The sequence below is a fragment of the Podarcis vaucheri genome, assembly GCF_965113315.1.
Source record: "Podarcis vaucheri genome assembly, chromosome: 17".
Taxonomy (NCBI): Eukaryota; Metazoa; Chordata; class Lepidosauria; order Squamata; family Lacertidae; genus Podarcis; species Podarcis vaucheri.
Window position 1 is genome coordinate 16,481,470 of NC_138755.1, and position 20,379 is coordinate 16,501,848.

General features: G+C 42.5%; 1 protein-coding gene across 3 annotated transcripts in view; it reads right to left on the bottom strand.

The window, feature by feature from the left end:
• Window positions 1–20,379, bottom strand: part of CNTLN (centlein) — a 172,862-nt gene that overhangs the window by 151,683 nt on the left and 800 nt on the right. For all 3 annotated transcript variants that reach the window (XR_014214775.1, XM_082204580.1, XM_082204581.1), the window contains exon 2: window positions 6,073–6,161. Coding sequence is in view for 2 of the 3 variants with exons in the window: in XM_082204580.1 (XP_082060706.1) it covers window positions 6,073–6,161 (89 nt within the window). In the remaining variant the exon portion in view is untranslated. The remainder of the gene's footprint in view (window positions 1–6,072; window positions 6,162–20,379) is intronic.

Consider the following 20,379-nt stretch of genomic DNA (forward strand, 5'->3'; position numbering starts at 1 on the left):
CAAAATCCTTGTTTTAAAACCTTTGCTGCTATATGTTCACTTAAGAAAATATTAATCAGCTTACATTAAAGGTTTTAGAGTGAGAAAGACCAGGCATTTACATTTTGTTTTACTCCAATCCACATCTATAGCATAATCTTATAGTTTAAATGAGTGCCCATATGCTAAGCGGTCTATGACGGTACTCTGTATGCCTTGATTAACTGAGGAAGGAAGCTGATAAATGACAAAGTTGCATTGATTGAATTACTCTGTCTATTGGCAGTATAATCAATGAGCATTGCTAAATGATTTAATGCAAGCAAGTTCATTTGATATTGCCACCAGAAGATCAGATATAAATCACTTGATGTTTAAATCCTGCCATGGTGTTATATTTCCCCTCTAAATAGAACACTGAGAAGGCTGTACAGACAACGTAACACACAGCCTCAACTCAACGGGGAAAAAACATTATGGTTTATTCCACCTTCACCAGTCTGAGCCCAACTGTTGTAGTCCATGCTGGACATAATCCACAATCCCTAGAGGAAGCTGACACTTGAAACCAACATAAATGCCCTGCTCATGAATTTAAACATGTAGTTACAAGATTGGCATTATTCCGTAACAGACTGGAAACCCAACAGACCAAGTAGTTTTAAAACAGATTCCGGTTGCTTAGATCTTTACCCATATGTAAGTGAAGGAACAAAAATTTATTTTATAACTTATAACTGAAACAGAGTAAAGCTTCACACATTTCTTTAATAAATGGAAGCACATTAGATGCACAGGGAAATCTCTGCAAGCTGTCTGGATAAAGGAACTTTTTAAAAAGCAGGGTGGGGGGAACCAAGATATGAATAGCAGGATGTCACTGCACAACTTTAAGAATATTTGCCCTAGTATTTGGCTTAAAAATATGTAGTTAAATTCATTAAATTATTGCTCTGCCCTCAGAGTTTTTTAGTTTTTGTTTTTTTTAGAGGGGAGTTGGCCTTACATGGCAAAATCTCCATTCTGATCCAGAATAAAGAAATTTGTTACTTGGGAATATTCTGATTTAAGGCATTTGCTCACCCAAGTGACTGAAACACAGAATGAACCATGTGTAAGCCAGAGGAAGACATGTCTCCTCCAGCTGTTATGAAACAGCAGAAGTTGATTATTAGGTCCTTTTTCGTATACGGCATTAAAATGGCCACTCCCAACAGGACCAATGTCATTTTATAGAAGGTTTGGAAACTTATTGGACATCATTGACCCTTGCACTCTTTGTCACTGTGGTAACTTATGTGCATGAGTTTGCAGGATAATTCTCTGGCCTTGTCTTCAAGGTAATTTTTTTCTTCTTCAATTCATTTCTATACCACTTTCTATTTTTTTTAAAGAAAATCTCCAGGTGGTCTACAACCGACATTAAAACATCAAATAAAACAATCCAGGAAAAAAACCACACACAAAAGAAATACAATACAAAGTATACATTCAAAGCAATATAATTAACAGGAAACCAAAAGATTATCTTAAAAAGTCAGGGTTGTTTGTTTTTACAAACATCAGGAAGAATTTTCTGATGGCAAGAGTTGTTCAACAGGGGAACAGACTCCCTTGGAAGGTGGTCACCTCTGCTTCCTTAGAGGTTCTAAAGCAGAGGTTAGATTGCCATCCATCACAGCTGCTTTAGTTGAGATTCCTGCTTTGTAGAGGGTTAGACTAGATGGCCCTCAGGCTCCCTTACAATTCTACGAAGATTCTATGAAAAGGAAGCAGAACCCCCACCCCAAGTCCTAGTAGGACCAGGGTCTGCTAGCAAAAACTATATATGTGGGTCATGCTTTCCATCTGCTTCTGATTGGAGATTTGTCACACAAGTCAAAAACCATTGCTTATAGGCACCTGGCATATCATCCGGACACAGAAATCACCTAACCACACAGCCTCCATCTTCCCAGGATTCATACACATTCAGACCAGCACTGCATTTGGAACTTAGTCCAGAGCTTCCACAGTGTCTTCTGATTCACATGTTACAAAGAAGTAGAGTTGCAGGTCACCAGTGTAACCAGGGCTGTGCGCTCCAAAATGTCTAGTGACAGCTCCCCAGTGTCTCCATGTAGCTGTTAAATAGCATTGGAGTGACTGCCCTACAGAACCCCATAGCACAGTTGCCATGGGTCAACAAGCACTCCTTCCCCCAATCCTATTCTCTAGACACAACTGTGCAAGTAGGAATGGGATGACTGTACACAGCCAATCCAGAAGCTGCTGAGAGACCGGGTAACAGTAACAGGGTTGCATTCCGACTGGCTTTCTCCCAATGCAGCTCATTCATTCAGGCAATGGAAGCTCGTTTACTCCCCAAACCAGGCCTAAACCCAGACTGAAATGAATCTAGATAATCAGGGTCATACAGGAACACTTGCAGTCGCTCTCATAGCTGTCAACTTACAGATTTGAAAATAAGGGACCAGCAGCCTCGAAAATAAGGGATCAGCAGCCAGTATAAGAGATTTTGCTATTGTAAAGAGTTACATACATTGGTAGGATTGACAGATGCTGTCAATCCGGCATGAGGGAGTTGCAGTGCCGCAGCGGCCGCTGAAGCGCCGCCCTTCTGCGTCCCTCCCCATCCCTTCCTCTTCCTCCTCCCTCAGGCCGCCTCCTCAGCTGCCACCACCGCTGCTGCCTCCGGGCTCGTGGACAGCGTGGGCGAGAGTCTCTCTCCCTCCCCCCTCTCTCAGGCGGGGAAGGGCGGATGGAACTCCTCTTGCCAGGACGACGGCGCCAGCGCACGCTCTCTCTCGCAGCAGAGGACCCAGAGCCACTGCTTCCCTCCTTAGCCGGGCGAGCATGAAACCCGGGAAATTTAAGGGACATCATCAATAAGAGACATCAGTGGGACACGGCGCTGGGATAAGGGACGGTTGACAGCTATGCGCTCTGCCACCACCTTTTGCACCATGCTCTTGTGCAGGCATAGGCAAACTCCGGCCCTCCAGATGTTTGGGACTACAACTCCCACCATCCCCGACCACTGGCCCTGTTAGGTAGGGATGGTGGGGATTGTAGTCCCAAACATCTGGAGGGCCAGAGTTTGCCTATGCCTGCTCTTGTGCTTTCGCACTGGCATCTGGGTAGGCACTGTGAGAAAAGGATGCTGGACAAGATGGGACACTGCCCTGATCCGGCAGGCTCTCCTTCTGTTCTTACAACCATTGGGTCCAGGTGGGTCACACCACCACCTCTATAAGGGCAGCTGGCACCTCCCCATCACACAACGGCGTGTTCATAACACCCTGGGCACCCTGCTCCAGCTAGCTTTAACCAGCCCAGGAAGGGCGGGTACCAGGAGAACATATGGTCATATGGATTGCTTCAATTATCCTGTCCACTTTCTCACTTATTAAAATATGCTGATAAAAGGTATTCAAAATAGCTTAAAAGTTAATTTCAAAACTCCGTACAGTTGGCTTGCTCCTTCTAGAAACATTTACAGAGCAACAGAAGCATTTCCAGGTATTTACCTGATAAACACAGGTATTCAAAATTACTGATTAAGTGTTTATTTGTGCTTAATTTTATCAAAAAAAAGTTTCAAAAGGCATATGAACTAGAAATAGCATACCTTTTTTTTTTTACATAATTCAGAGATCAATAGTATTTAAAGTAGTTGGAAAGTACACTAACATGGATATACTTTTACAATGGCTTGTTTGAAAATACCTGGAGGCTTTAACATATCCCAAAGGCTTTTCTCATTTGCACAGTAAAGATATTTTTTGTTTGTACCTGAATATTAAAACAGAGAATGTTGTTACAGTCACCAGATAAGAACTGCAACGAATGCTGAAAAGTGAAATCTATTTTGTGTATCTCAGGAATCAACGCTACAGACAATGAGGTTCCAGTTTCATTTTGAAATTTTTAGGGCAGTTCAATCCCTATTTGGGAACATGAAAGAATTCTGAAAAGGAAAAAGTTACTTTCTTCAGTTGCAAAATATTTCCACATCAAACCAGTACAAAGGTATAATTCCCCAAAAGATTTTTCAACTGCACAGCTTAATTATCATAGTCTCATAAAAATGGATATTTAAAAGTGTTGCAAATAAAAGTCTACTGAAATATTAATTGGTTAAATAAAACCAATTAGACTAAATAAAGAATGCCTTAAAAAGACAGGCCTTTTTTTGGTGGTGACCCTCTCAGGTATGGAAACATTAATATAGGGCCCCCAAAAAATCCTAATCATTAGGAACAAAATTGAAAACAAAAGTGACAAGGCTCATTATTGTTAGAGGGAGGTAAACCAGTATGCTGGTTCAGACAATGTGCAAACCAAACTGTGGTTCAGCTCAGTGAAGTGCAGCAGAAGAGAGACCAGGGATGAGCAAAGCAGCCATAACCTCTACTCTCAGAGCCCATACATTTGAATTAAGCTATGGTCTGGTTTAGCATGATGTGTGAAGCAGGCCAACGACTGGCCCAAATTCACCCCATAAGATTCACAGTTCAGTGGGATTTTGATCTCAGATTTGCCTAGTCCTAGTCCCACACTTTAACAACTATACCTTATTGCTTCTCATATTACTTCTTCACTCAGGAAAAAAATGACTATATGGTTTCAACAATTAAGGTCCATATATTTAACAAGCAAGTTAGAGGTTTTTTTATTTATTTATTTTTAAATCACTATTCCAGCATCTCAGAAAGTGGCATTCTTAAATCATTTTAATGATGGTGGTGGTATTTATTTATATCCTGCCTTGTTCCCTGATGGGAATCAAGGCAGCTTACACATAAAAATAAGATCCACTAAAAACAAGGGGGGGGGGAATCATTAAAAAACGATTATTAACAGAATTAAATCTCTCTCTCTCTCTCTATATATATATATAATTACTAAAACCATACTAGATGACACTTGGGATTCATTCCAACTCTACAGTTCTATGGTTCTATAATAACAATAATATTGTTTTAAAACCAACTTTTCTCACTTATAATTTTTTTATAACAAAATATCAAAAGATGAATGCTATGGATACAACATTTATCTGATTGATAGGCTAGTATAAATCAGGTCAAAACTTTCTGATCAACTGAAAAATTAATCAGGCAGAAGATAGATAGATAGATAGATAGATAGATAGATAGATAGATAGATGATAGATAGATAGATAGATGATAGATAGATAGATAGATAGATAGATAGATAGATAGATAGATGATAGATACACACACACACTGCAAATGGCAAGTGTCATCAAAAAGTATTCACCCTTCGCTTACACAATAGGAGTGCTTCTTCTAAGATGAGATAGTAGAATGATGCCTGCTGTGAGAGATACATGCATCATCTTACCTTCACCCCACAACTGATTTCTGTCTTTAGACCTATTGTTGATCATATGCAAATTCAATTTAATTCATCAATCAACTAATGCTCATGCAATTAATGGACTAAGATTCCTTTAACCAAATGGCAGCCCTAAATATAACTAGGCCTGTCGCCTTCAATAAGTCAGCACTGATCTCCTGAATACATGGAGAATGGAGTTATTCAACTGTATTGTAGGACATCATTTCTGCCCTCTCTGTATGGCCAGCTACCTAGGGCAAACCCTTGTGATCTTAAACAGATTCCTCATATCCGAGAAAGGAATGATATGTTCAGGCCTGAATATGCAATATCTAAAATAAAGGGCAGCCAGACACAGCATCCCTGCATGCATGAGCCCAGACCTTCCTGTGTTGAACATGAAAAGTCTGAAGCAGGCTTTTACTCACATTCATTTAAATGGGACTATAACTCTCCATCCAGTGGGAGACTCTGCTTTATCAATGTTTCAAACTGTGCAGAGTTTTACCAGTATTCAAGCGAATCTAGGCAAAATCTCCTTTCCTGCTCTACATGGGAAGGTCAATGTTAATGTGAATAAGGATGAATGAACACGGGGATGTTGTGGCTGGGGCTTGCATGTGCACCCTGTTCTCACTTTGAAGCACTGCATGTTCAGGCAAACACTTGAACATGACTATAATTAAAAAAGAAAACAACAAAAAGAGAAAAATTGCCCATACTCACCTTTCGACAACCATACTGACTGCTTGTGTCAGATCTGGGTTTGCGACCTGAAGACGTTTCCATAAAGACCACACAAATTCTTTATCAGCCTAATAATACAAACAGAAAATGAAAGCATGAAACATGTTGACACTACATTATAAGCCGTACAAAACCTCTACTTACACACAGGTCCCGCTTACTAAACACAATGTGTTCCTGGAAATAATTCATTGTGTGAGCATTCACATATCAAGTCCATGGTTTCCATTGATTCCTATGGGAACATTTCTAATCAAGGGTTTGTCCAATCTCCCCCTGCCCCACTCCAGTTTCTTCATCCCCATCATTTCAGTTCCCTACATCATTTGCTGAACTCATCCCACTTCTTTTAACCAGTCTATCTCCTAAGAGTCTTTTTTATTTTTTAAAAAGAGGCATTTAAAGGACTTACAAGGTAGCCAGATGTAGAAAAGCTACACCTGCTGAAATTTCCTCTTAAATACAAAGGCTAAAGGTCTGTCTGCTTTTGTGGTCGGCCACCATACTCTGCCTGCCCAGCATTTCAGCTTACTTCATCCCCAACAATAAATATCATTTCTTAGAATCACAGACATCCTAAGGATTCTAAGTTCTAATGGCTGGGAACTCAGGAAGGCAAGCAACAGGGCACATCAAGCCAGTGTGCTATAGTGGTTAAGAGCACTGGACTTGTAATCTGGTGAATCGGCTTCACTTCCCCACTCCTCCACATGCAGCTGCTGGGTGACGTTGGGATAGTCACACTTCTCTGAAGTATCTCAGCCTCACTCACCTCACAGAGTGTTTGTTGTGAGGGAGGAAGGGAAGGATATCATTAGCCGCTTTGAGATTCTTTAGGGTAGTGATAAAGCGGGATATCAAATCCAAACTCTTCTTCCTCTTCTTTATATGTATAGAGGGCACGAAAAATTTGAATATCTGAACTTCGTTCCAACTGAAAATACCCAAAACATTTGCTATTAAATATTCTTACTATTATAAGAAGGATTTGGCCTAATAGAAGTAGCAATATTAGCTTGCAATTGTTCAGAATAAAACATCGTAAAGGCTTTTCATAAAATTCCTTGCACAATTAGCCATCTTGGTAAGATGGCTCTCTAAACGGTTTTGAGAGCCAACTAATTTTTTTCTGAAGCAAGACAAAACCTCCCGTCTGAAATTGGCACAGCAGCCCAGCTCTACAGCTGTCAATGCCTGGGATATATCAATCTTCAATGTACCCAAGGACTGTTCTGTCTACTCTGCGTATGTTAACGGCACAGAGAGGTCAGCTGAGGTGTACCTTGAGCAGCTGAGAACTTATCTGTGCAGGACAGAACACAGATGTCATTCGGAAGTTCCCTCAAATTTCCTCATTAAAAATAAAATTACCCACACTACCACTGTGTGTCAGAAAGAGAAGCTGCTCACTTTGGGAATGTGTGTGCAGGCTGAAAAGAGAGATGTATAAAACATAAATATTTAGAGTGCTTTGGGAACTATATTGAAAGTGAGATGCTCTTCCCAGTGCAGCAAAGCATCTGCAATGATTGCAGGTCAGGCCTCGCACTGGAAAAGTGACAGTTATGAAAGAGAGAGACAATGGGATTGTGCTTCAGTCAAGAGTGAAAATAATTATACCTCATCATCGTCATGTTAGCAGACATATGGAAATGCAGAACAACCCAGCCTCTGATCCCTGCTACTATTGAATACGGTCGTGTCATAATAGGAACAGAGCAGATCCCTACATGCAATATTCAGACATATACCTTCCCTCCCGCCCCACAAAAAGCCCATATGCTATGAAAAGGTAAAAACATCAACATTTATTTAAGACTTCAGTTTAGTACTGTAGGACTATTCAGCCCTCAGCATTTGAGCCCTGGCCTTGAAAACATTTCAGGAGATGCTCACCTTAGACACACATTTTCCACACTTCAGATAGCCGACACAAATTCTTCTCGTAAATTGAAACTGGAACACTGTACTCTTTCAGTTGAAAAGATTTTGAGTGTCAGCACCGGAATGACTCGCCTTCAGAGAACTACACACATGCATGCAACACAAACATGTTTCTGTGGTGGTCCCTATTCTGAGTGGGCCTCTTGCAAGAACAGTTAATTCTACTGTGTCCAATCACACCAAAGGAGGACGTGAGAAAAGGCCTGCTATAAGGCCAAGGGCCCATCTAGTCCACCATCCTGTCTTGCAGTGGTCAACCTGATGCCCAGAGACCTTGCAAGCAGCACATAAGTGCAGCAGCTCTCTCCCTACTTGTGCTGCCCAGCCTCTGGCAGTGGAGGCAGAACACAGGCACCATGGCTAGCAGCCTCATCCTCCATGAATGTGTCTAATCTTCTTTTAAAGCCACCCAAGTCAGTGGCCATCACTGCTGTTTTTTAAAAAAATAATATAAAAATTTATTGATATAAACACATACAAAATACTGTAAAAGTAATAAGTGTAACCAAAATAAATACATGCAGATAGAAAAAATAAAATGAGGTGGAACAGGGGGTTTAGTGGGCTGTTCAACTGAGTTAACATAGGGAAAAAGGCTTATACCATGTTGGGGGGAAATATCTGCTTTTAATGAACCGTTATGGACTCTCCGTTTGTGTGTCAAATATTCTGGCAGTGCAATGTCCCATACTTGTGCTAGCCACTTCTCTTGGGAAGGAGTTGGACTTCCAATGGGAGGTCACCAACAATCTGGCTGAAGCAAGAAGCATAAATACAAGAGGTTTGTGCTACTTCTCACGGAGCAAATTCCCTAGTTTAGCTATGAACTGTGTGAAGAAGTACTTTCTTTTGCCTGTCCCAAATCTTCCAACATTTAGCTTCATTGGGTGGTACCAAGTTCCATTGTTACGAGACAGGAAGAAAAACTTCAGGTGTTTTTTCCCTCTCTCAGGAAACTGAGATGTGGCAAAATTAGCCACTGGCTGTAAGGAGGGGGGCCAGAACAGAGATGGGAAATCTTGGGTCTGCCAGCTAATGCAGCCCTCAAGCCCTCTCTCTCCAGCTCTTGGGATTCTCCCCAGCCCGTGGCTCAATTGACAAACCATGAGCCTTCTCCACAGGCTACAAATCACAACATCCCCCTCCTTGAATCCTTCTACCTGGCTGGAATGTGTCCCTGTATTATGAAGCTCTCTGGTAAAGAAGGCAAAACTTGCTGTTTTCCTTTTACATCCATAATTCAATGGTGATCAAATATTCAATCTCTGGAAAGCCCCTGCTTCCATTCAGTACAGTGCAATTGTTCTTGGTTTTTGTTACTTTGAATTTCCTGGCATGTTCTGTATTTTGTACATTTGTACATCAAATGTTCTCTATTTTTATGTTTTGAATGTCTGCTGTAAGCCGCTTTGGGCACAGCTCATTGTAGAAAAGTGGTGTATAAGTGAAACAGACTGATCCATCCTCATTGTATACATTGCAGCAGCCTTTGGCTATAAGCAATAAACTTGACTGGCTGACTGACTGACTGACTGACCCATCCATCTTGCCTATCTGAATGAAGAAATGGAAAGGTGTGAGAAAATCTCTTAGTTTCACCTGGAATGTAGCCTACAGTACAAAGAGTCACATCAACTGATCTGTTCACTTTTGCCTCTTGCCCCACCAACCCTTCAAAGGTTCCCCAGGAGGGAATGCAGGTTCTCACCTTGGTGAAGTTGGCTGCTATTTATTCACTTACTTCCAGCAGCACAAAAATCCCTCGGCCTGGCACAAAGTTTTGGAGCTACTGATCTAGACCAACTGAAAAGCACACAGAGTCATGGCTATGGTGAATAACATTCTAAAATTAAATGCAGCTCAGAAGCACACTATTCTATCAATTTCCATTATTCCTGAACACACATACACACACTACTACTATTTTCCTACAAGAAAAATGTGAACTGTTCTGATACCCTCTCATCAATCTGGTTTCCTGGTGTGCTAATTGAGCCAGAAGCAGAATACTGATACCTCTATTCACATAGAGACACTTCAGAAGCAGAAAGTATTATTTACATTAATATCATGCCCACACTTATTCTACTGAGGATGCCAAAGGTCTCGGGAGGCAACCCTTACAGACAAACACTCAGCCACGAGCTCCCTCCAGGCCCCTTGTTTTCCTAAGGTCAAAGCATCCAGCTCCCTTCATTTTTCTTTAATTTGCAGCTGCTAAGCACGAAACCTAAGCACCAAAGCCTCCCAGGAGCAGCATGGAGACCTTCAACAAGAGCAGTCTCTTTCAGGGGCATGCATGCAACACTCTATCCCAGAGCCAGCGTTAGTCCCAGGCACACAGCCCAAGACATACCCAAATAAACTAAAATTCCTGACCAAGTTACAGTCAATGATATTCCAAGATACGCAGGAGTGAAATCCAACTGGTGTCCTCAGGCTCACAGAAGTTATTTTCATCCAGCAAGTTATTCATTGGTTTATTCCATTTCTGTCCTAGCCTTCCTCTAGGGCAGCTCTGCTAATACTTCCTGGTGTCAGGTGTGCGTGCAGGAGCCAGGCCCTGTGACCGGTAGGGCTTCGCAGGATTGGGGCCTTCCTAAGTTTGTTCTGAAGAGGCAAGTCGCGGCCGCACAGGTGAGGCCAGTTGGTAACTCACTGCACCTGGTGGCAAGAGCTGGGAAGGGATATAAGGTCAGCATTTCCCTTCAGCAATTTTGCCACAGCAACACGTTCCCTGCCTTCTTGTGCCTTGATACTCGGACCCCTGCCTTCATGACTCCTTGCTCCTTGATCCTCAGACCCCTGCCTTCGTGACTCCTTGCTTCTTGACCCTTGGCTTTGCGGCTCCCAGCTCTCTGACCCTCGAACCCTTGGCTTCCCAACTCCAGGCTTCTGGACTCCCGTTCCTCCTCCCACCTCGCCATTTTGCCCCCGTTCCTGACATCACCAGCCGGTACCTCAATCGCCCATGAACTGGACCGTGACAGCTGGAACCCCCTGAAGGTTGACTGACACGCCAGCATAGGATGGAAGGCAGTGGTGGGGCTGCAAGGGGAATGGCAGAAAATGCCTCCCTTCCTCTTCTGTTAGTGGAGGTGTCTGCTGTATCCAAATCCTTCCATGAGCTTAAGGATACCAGCTGGAATCCACCCAAGGTTTGTGAGCCATGCCCAGAACTCCATAAAAACATAACAGCTGGATCAGACCAAATGTCTGTCTAGTCTAGTACTCACAGTGGCCACGCAGATGCCACATGTGGGGCATGAGTGCAATAGCACTCTCCCCGCATTTGAAATTCAACAGCCGCCAGGCATATTTTGCACCTGGATATCGGCCAATTGCAACCAAGATGCCTGGGTGCCAGGATGGGACCTGACATTTCCACCATTTGGTGGAAATGTTAGAAACTGGAATAGAAAAGCTAGGCGACAAATGGCTTTTGGGACCTGGGTTGTGGGCGCCAAAACATTGGGGGGGGGGGCGGTTTGCAACACTTTTTATTTTTTATTCCGATTAGCATGAATTAATACAGTTCACCTAAATGACACATTGTTGATATCACATTTTAACAGAAATTGTTAATAAATGTTTAATTTGGTGTTTGCAATAAAAATATTGGTACCATACTTCAGTTTTCAAAACACTTTTTGTTGTTAAACTCTTTAACATATTGTCTGTCCTTAACATATACGAGGCTTCAAAGCACATACATTTCAGGAATACCCGAGTGTCTGCCAGGCGCAGAAAATGGCACCCACTTTTTAACGTGCACACAAATGGAGGATCTTTAGGTGCAAAATATGCCTGGCACCCTGCTAATTTCGAACCCTGTCTGGAGGTACATGCCTGGAGATCATTAGATCTTGACTGTTTTCACACACGAGCCGCACATCCTGTAGAATTCTATCCATTATATTTTATCTGCACAATCAGAACAAATTTGCAAGCCATCTGACCCAAACTGGCAACTAGGCATTCCATTTTTGCAACTGCAACCCTGGTTTAAGGAGCCATTTGGCACCTATCTTGTATATCTGAGTTTCTAACATTGCACTCTCCTGGAAATCCAGCCACGACTTTAAGATTCACTGCAAACAGGCAGGGAATTCTTGGCTGCACAGAACAAATCTCCAGGGGAAGATGGAAAACTTGCAAAATCCTGGTATCCGGGCTGGCCAACTGAATCAGGCTGTATTTTGTTGCCCTTTTTCCTGACCTGATCCCAGAAAAAAGTGAGGACCAGGCTAAGGGACCAACTCAGTGTAACTTATCTTATTGATTTATTTTAACAATTTATAACCCACCTTTTCTTTTTTAAAAAAAAATAGTCCAAGACAGCTCATCTAAAGCAATATTTTAAAAATAATATTATTACAGCCAGTTCATATTGCTGCAAATCTCTTAGATCCAAGATTCAAACGTAGCATGTTAATTAAGACAGCGCTACTACTATGCTTGACTGGATTACTAAACAAACAGAGCTCTTAGGACTTGATCTTGAAAAAGCACTTTCAAATGCTGCAGAATAAAGAACACTTTCAAGTATTTGCTTCAGGAGAGCTAGCCAGGAATTTGGCAAACACATTGCCCCTGCAACATAGCTGCAAGGTTTGCTCAACACAGCTTGATTCCTCTTGCTTCTCACTTGCCTCACTGAGTGAAAGAAACTGATGAACATTTGAAAAAATACATCAACAATTGAAACAAGCCACCTGTGAAAGAGCTGAGAAGCACATTTCAGTTCATGTAAATCTTCCATTCTAAAGTCTATGAAGCTTCAAGTAAATGCTCAGGACCACAAGCAAGTACATCTTTCAGACTGGTTCTTGTTAGAAAAATAGATGAGCGAGGGAGTGGAAGATATGTTCAACAAGGCTTGGGATAGTTTGTGGAGAATAAGGCTATCCATAGCTACTGACCATGATGCCTATACTTCTGAATACCAGTGGTTGGAAATCAAGCAAGGGGAGTATGCTGTTGAGCTCAGGCCCTGCTTACAGACCTCCTGTGGGCACCTTGTTGAACACCATGAGAACCTGCTGCTGGACTGAGGGGGGGCACAAGCTATTCTTATACAGCCACCCTCCCACTGATGCACGTTCTACTCACTTGGGACCATGTATATGCACAGCATCAGGAAATACTCCAAACCTGGAAATGGTGAGAGAGCTGGAGAGTCCTCATAGCTCATGAGAAGACCCTCCCTGGAGCCCAAAGAGGATGCTGGTGAGGGCGGATGAAGCCCCAAGGAGACCAGAGGCACAGGGGGTCTTGTTTATGCTGCTCAGCCTCCCTGCCTAACAGATGATGTGCAGGGTAGTGCAGCAGCAGCAGCAGCAACCGCTTTCCCACACATCTTCCACCCTCCTGCCGGCCCCAGAGCTCCAATTCTAGTTGCACATATTTTTGGATACAGTATTTTTGATAGGGATTGAAGAAAGTGTGAGAGAGCATTTAAAACATGTTTAGAGGGTGCTGCCAACTTTACGCAATTTCACTTATGTGTGTGGGGGCCCGGAACTTAACCCCTGTGTAAGTGGGAAGTGGCCTGTGTTTTGATTTGGTCTGGACAAAACACTAAGCCATAGTTTGTAGTTTATCTGCACAAGGCTCACATTCATTCACTTCCCCTTCTCCTCTCCTCCTCTGGCACAGCAGCAAGGACACCAGAACATAAGCAGTGCCCTGCTGGATCAGGCCATAGGCCCATTTAATCCAGCAAGCATTCTATTCTCAAAAGTGGCCAAAAAGAAGCTTGTGGGATGCTTTTAATTCTGTTGTGAATTAACAGTGGATTATTGTCATGTCTGGATCAAAACTATGCTAAGTCTCTACTATAGCTTAGAGAAATATGTTACACCATGGTTTGAGGTTGTCCCTCCCCCCCAAAAAAAATCATAGCTAAAATTAACCAAAGTTGCCCTAGTGCTTCCACACACTGGCAGGGCCTGCCCATATCTTGGATCTTGGGTCTGCAAGCTATCAGCTGGGCTGACCCAGATTAGGCCACTTACTGGGATATGTTTTGGGGTTGTCATTTTGTTTCTATTTTCTTGAGAGTTCACTTTAGCCATTAAGATAGGCTATAAATTTTTGAATAAAGATGTGGATTGTACCCTCAATGAGTTACTGTTTCAGAGAACTCAGCATAAACAAATGAAACCTAGTGAAAAAATACTGGTACATAGAATACCAAAATTACATACATCCCTATGGGTTAACACAGCTATCTTCTAGGTGAGCAAAACTTGAGAAATCAGGATTTCTGCATTTGATCATTGGTTCAGGGAATGGAGTGTTTTCTAACGGTCAGAACATCCATTGGACTGATGGGAATCTTTTATTGTTCCTTGCTTCCTAATGATGCTCAGCATTTGCATAGTGTTCATCTGTCTGTAAATTTCAAAGCGGTTTTCAATGTAGAATTTCTGTGAAATCCCAGGATCCAGATAGCCTAGCCAAACAGAGATACTTGGCACATTCTTTTGAGAGTTGATGTGGCTAAATAGAGAAAATTTAACTGTTAAGCACTCTGTAGCTCATTGCAGTGTTGGAACATCATTTATCAGACAACTAACTCAAGAGGAAGAAAATCTGCATAAGCATCTATAGAGAGCCACAGCTTTGGTGATAAGCCACTGATAGAACCACTGATAAGCCTCAAAGATCTCAATCCACCATAGCTGCAAAATCTAGGGTCAAAGACAATGATCACTTTAGGAACTATGTGAAACAATCCCTTGGGCTACAAGCATAACGTACTTAGATTGTGCAAAATAATGGATGATACACAATTGCACAACAAACTTCTGCTCAAGCAAACAGGGCTTCCTTTTCCTTTTTCCCTCTTGTAGCACCCAAATTCTGCTCTAGAGCACTGGGGTATTTTCTGGATGGGGGAGAAAGCATCAATAGGAAGAGAGGGAGGGGAATGCCCATCGCTCATCGTTATCTTATAACAATAGAATTAGAAACTCAGAAAATAAGCTTCTATTGGTTTAACACTTCACGGATTTTTTTTCAAGAATAAAATTGGGGACTGGGTGTCACACTGTGTATGCCAACTTGTGCTCCTTGGAGGAAAGGTGAAATTTAAAGACAAAACTCATTCCATCAATATGAGAAAGCCAGGTCAATAATTTGGGACTGACCCTTTCCTCACAAGTGTTGGAGAAAGCCACTTCTGTCCCACACCCTTCCGAGCATATAATTCCTTGAATGGGCTTGGAAGTGACAAATGACAATATTCCACAGGTCTTGTGGCCCTAACCAAATGAAAACTATTCAAAACCAATAATCGTGTTGTATATATCTGTATTTTGGGAGAAGAGGAATGAAGAAAAATATTGCAGGTGCTTTGCCAGCGTTTGGCAGGTGACAATGGTGTACAGATAGAATAAACTACTTCAAATTTCAACTAGCTTTTCATAAAAATGTTAAAGAATTATGAGCACTGAAGAGTTTATGATCTCACTGCTGAGGTGGTCCTTGTTGACATCAATTTTGTATCAAAGTTTCCATATTTTTAAAGCTTGCATTTGCAAACATGTAGCATCAAAGACAAATAACACTCCCAGTGGGTTCAGGCTTGATGTTCAGCGGTTTCAGAAAGAGAACATGCATGTTTCAGGGGATAGCTGAATATTCATCATTGTACAGAGCCTGAACACCAGGGTCAATTTGTTTGTATTTAATCCATAATGCACTTTTTTTGAAGGCTACTGGTAATGTACGAGTAACTAGCCCAAAGGTTCCCACTTTTCAAAAAGCCAAGCCATGGACCTCTTACTTTTGAAAATGTTGATATTTCTATGGTAGTTTTTGTTATGTAAATGGTGTCACCATATCCTCCAACGTGTCCCAAGGCAAAAGAGGGCCACACATTTTCAGAGCCATGCACCTATGCAAGTCACATGACACCCACAAGAGCACAGCGCCAGTGCTAGGTTGGCCTAATAAAAGTATGCCCCTACAGTGGTACTTTGGTTTAAGAACAGCTTAGTTTATGTACAACTTGGATTAAGAACACTGCAAACCCGGAAGTAGGTGTTTTGGTTTGAGAACTCTGCCTTGGAAGCGGAACATGTTCTGTTGAGTGTATTCCATTTGTAAATCGAGCCCCCCCCCCCCTGCAATGGGAAAGCACTCCTTGGTTTAAGAATGCTTTGGTTTAAGAACGGACTTCCGGAATGGATTGAGTTCATAAACCAAGGTACCACTTTATAGGGTTGCAGCCTTAAGATACATGACACATATTTTAAAAATAAATAATAAATACTTGAGTAGATCAGAAGCATGTAAACCCTGAACATCTGAAGACTGTTGGATCTGTCTAGCCAAATATTGTCTATTCTGACAGGCAGCTGTGTATCTTCCCTATAGGAAACAGGACTTGCTTCTTGAGATCCTTTAACTGGAGATGATGGGCATGAAAGTAGGAACTTCTGCATCCAAAGCATATGTTCTATCACTGAGCTGTGGTTGCTTTCCAGTATACCAGATACAAGAAGACAAAGGTACAATAGCAGGATGTAGGGAAACAGGGAAATTATAGAAAGGTAAATCAGATGTTTGCACATAGCCACTCATCTAGCTGCCTGTGAAGAATAAGTATATCCTTCAAACAACCATGCAGAAGCTTTTCTAAACCAGAATCGTGGCAAATAGCATGCCAAAAATTACTAATGAAAGCTTTTTGAAGGAGGCAGCATTGTATCTCTTGTGGTCTTATCTGCAAGTCAGAGCTCAACGGATTATTTTCATCAGTCCTTACTGAAGATGCTGGAAGAGATTCCTACTTTTGAACATCCACTCCAATGAACTGTGTCAATTGGAGGTGACAAAGGAAGCTGGTTTAGAACTAAATGGCAAGTTAAAAATAAGTCACCAGGGCTGGATGGCATTCACCCAAGAGTTCCTAAAGAGCTCATATGTGAAACTGCTGATCTTTTAACAAAAATATGCAACTTATCACTAAAATAAATCTTCTTAGAAAAGGACTGGAAGGTAGCCAATGCAGCATCAATTTTTTAAAAAGGATCCAGGGGGGATCCACATAATTACAGACCAGTCAGCCTAACATCTGTCCCAGATAAATTCGTAGAAAACAGGGGGTCCCCTAAGGATCTGTATTGGGACTGGTGCTATTTAACTTATTCATAAATGATCTGGAGTCAAGGGAGAACAGTAAAGTAGCCAGGTTTGCCGATGACACCAATTATTCAGGGTAGTACAGATACTGGAAAGTTTGAAAAAGGATTTCTCCAAACTGCTGGATTGGCCAACAAAATGGCAAATAAGACTGAAAAACAGTAAGTGCAAAAAGCGACACACATAAATTCTGATGGCTGCGCATACCCAGAAAGTAGGTCTTTGAGGGCATAGCAGAAAGCTCACTGAAAGGGGCAAGTAAAGAAAGTACTAGGAATTATTAGGATATGGGTTGAAAATAAAGCAAGAATCACAATGCTGTCAGAGAATTGGAAAATATACCCCAAAAAAAGACTTAGATGAAGGAGCCCCCAGTGGCACAATGGGTCAGTGTGTCTGGCTGTTAACCAGAAGGTTGGTGGTTTGAGCCCAACCAGGGACAGCTGTGGGCAGGGCCTTGGGGTCCTTCCAACTCTACAATTCTATGAGGTCAGCTGAGGGGAGCGGCATAAATGCCACTGTGCTGTGAGAGAGGATGTCCACTAATGGACTTCTACAGGTCATAGGGAAGAACAAGGCAAGGAGGCATCCTAAGATTCAGAGGATCCAAAGACCCAACATTATCCTGACACATCCACAGATCAGGCCGGGAGCTGACATAGTTAATTTTCCTCGTACTGGTGGCAATTGGGAGAAAGGAGGAGAAACGGAGAGGGGAGTAACAGGGCAGCAGATTCAGGGAACACAAACACAAAAGAAGACTACATGCAATGCATAAATAATGTAAGGAATTTAATGACACACAATGAAGCAATAGCCACAAGATTGGCTTTTTTAATTCACAGATGCATCAATGGCTATTAGTCATGATAGCTTAAAACAGAAGCTGCATGTTCAGAGAAAGGTGACCTCTGCCTATGAAATAAAATAGGGGATGATCATCATCAAACACTGCATTTGAGATTCTTAGATGCATCTAGCTGCCCTTTGAGAATATGTTTCACCAGCTAGGATTTCTACTTCATCCAGCAAAGGAGTTATTACTGACTTGCAGTACCAGGCTGTCATAGGCAGCAATGTCACACATAATATCAGAAGGCATTTTACATACACCGCTAAAATAAAATGTGGAATTTAAACAACCATACAGAGAGCTTGCAATATGAAAGTGGTATCACATATTCGTATCAGGGAGCTAACATTAGGCTGAGTGAGATGGCAGGTGCAAGGAGCAGTGGTGAAAAGGTGGAGGAGCAAGTCACATGTGCCACCTGGTCTGCCATGCGCCCCCTAAACTAACCTGTCGTCCCATCATCAATACTTACTACAGTGGTACCTCAGGATGTGAACGGGGTTCCGTTCCGGAGCCCCATTCGCATCCTGAAAAGAACGTAAGACGTGATTGCACGTCTGTGCATGCGCAGGTCGCGTTTCGCTGCTTCCGCGCATGTGCGTGACGTCATTTTGACCATCTGCAAATGCACAAGCGGCTAAACCCGGAAGTAACGCACTCCGTTACTTCCGGGTCGCTGCGGAGCGCAACCCAAAAATACTTATCCTGAAGCGTATTTATCCCGAGGTATGACTGTAATGAGGTTCCATACCTGTGATACGTGCATTTAATAATATTTAACTTTTTCAAGTTGCTCTAGCAGCATTCACATGTAACATTCACCAAGTGGTGGAATATCTGTGTATACAACAGTGGTGGTGTACAAATCAGTCAGAAGACACTTGCACACAAGCGCAAGTGTAGAACACAGCACCTGTGTTCAGAGTAATGTGTGAACAAGCTTTTTGTAATGTTTGTATGCAGGGGAGTCAACAAGACTGCATGGGAATTTGCCTCGGTATTGGATTTTCTCAAGCAGTGGAACCAAATCTGCAGACCAAAACGTACTTATGGCAGGCTTCTCAGCTTCCATATGAAAAATCGTAAGGCCCTTACGAAGAAAGAAGCCATCACAATAACTACTTCTTGTTTCCCTTACTTATAGTGTGTAGCTTAGCTTACTTGCCTGAGTCATCAGGGACTACAGTGGTACCTCCGGTTATGAACTTAATTTGCTCCGGAGGTTCATTCTTAACCCGAAACCGTTCTTAACCTGAGTTGCACTTTCACTAATGGGGCCTCCCACTGCCGCCGCACGACTTCCGCTCGCATCCCGGGGCAAAGTTCACTACCAGGAGCATCTACTTCCAGGTTAGTGGAGCTCGTTACCCAAAGCATTCGTAAGGAGGACAGTATGTAACCCGAGGTTCCACTGTATTTGCTCTGCATTCACTTTTTTGTGTCTCCTGGCACAACTGATCCCTCTTCAGCGTGCGGCTCCTACGGCATGCCTGATAGGGCATGCCCAGGGTTTGAGCCCCACAAGGAGTGAAAGATTCCTGTGAAGATAACCCCTGGGGGTCCCTCCCCACTCTACAATTCTAGAACTTGTAAATTCTAGGACCAGGCAGAGGGCCTTCTCAATAGTGGCACCCTCCCACCAGATCTCAAGGAAATAAACAACTACAGTGGTGCCTTGCAAGACGAAAAGAATCCGTTCTGTGATTCTCTTCGTCTAGCGGTTTTTTCATCTTGCGAAGCAAGCCCATTGACGGATTAGCAGATTAGCGCTATTAGCGGCTTTTAGCGGCTTATCGGATCAGCTGATAAGTGGTTTAGCGGCTTAGAAAAAGGGGGGGGAGGAAAAAAACCCCGCAGGAACTCACAAGACATTTTAGTCTTGTGAAGCAAGCCCATAGGAGATTCGTTTTGCGAAGCACCTCCAAAATGGAAAACTCTTTCGTCTAGCGAGTTTTCCGTCTTGCGAGGCATTCGTCTTGCGGGGCACCACTGTATCTGACTTTTAGAAGACATCTGAAAACAGCCCTGTTTAGGGAAGTTTATAATGTTTGATGTTTTATTCTGTTTAATATTCTGTTGGGAGCCACCCAGAGTGGTTGGGGAAACCCAGACAGATCGACGGGGTATAAATAATAAATTGTTATTATTATTATTGTTGTTATTATTATTATATAAACTCCAGTCTGGAACGAACAAATTCAAAGGTTGAACAGCCATCGGTCAGGGATGCTTTAGCTGAGATTCCTGTCTGGTATGGGGGGGGGGCGCGGTTGGACTAGATGACCTCCGGGTAGACTTCCCCACTCTACAATTCTAGGACTCATAAATTCTATGAC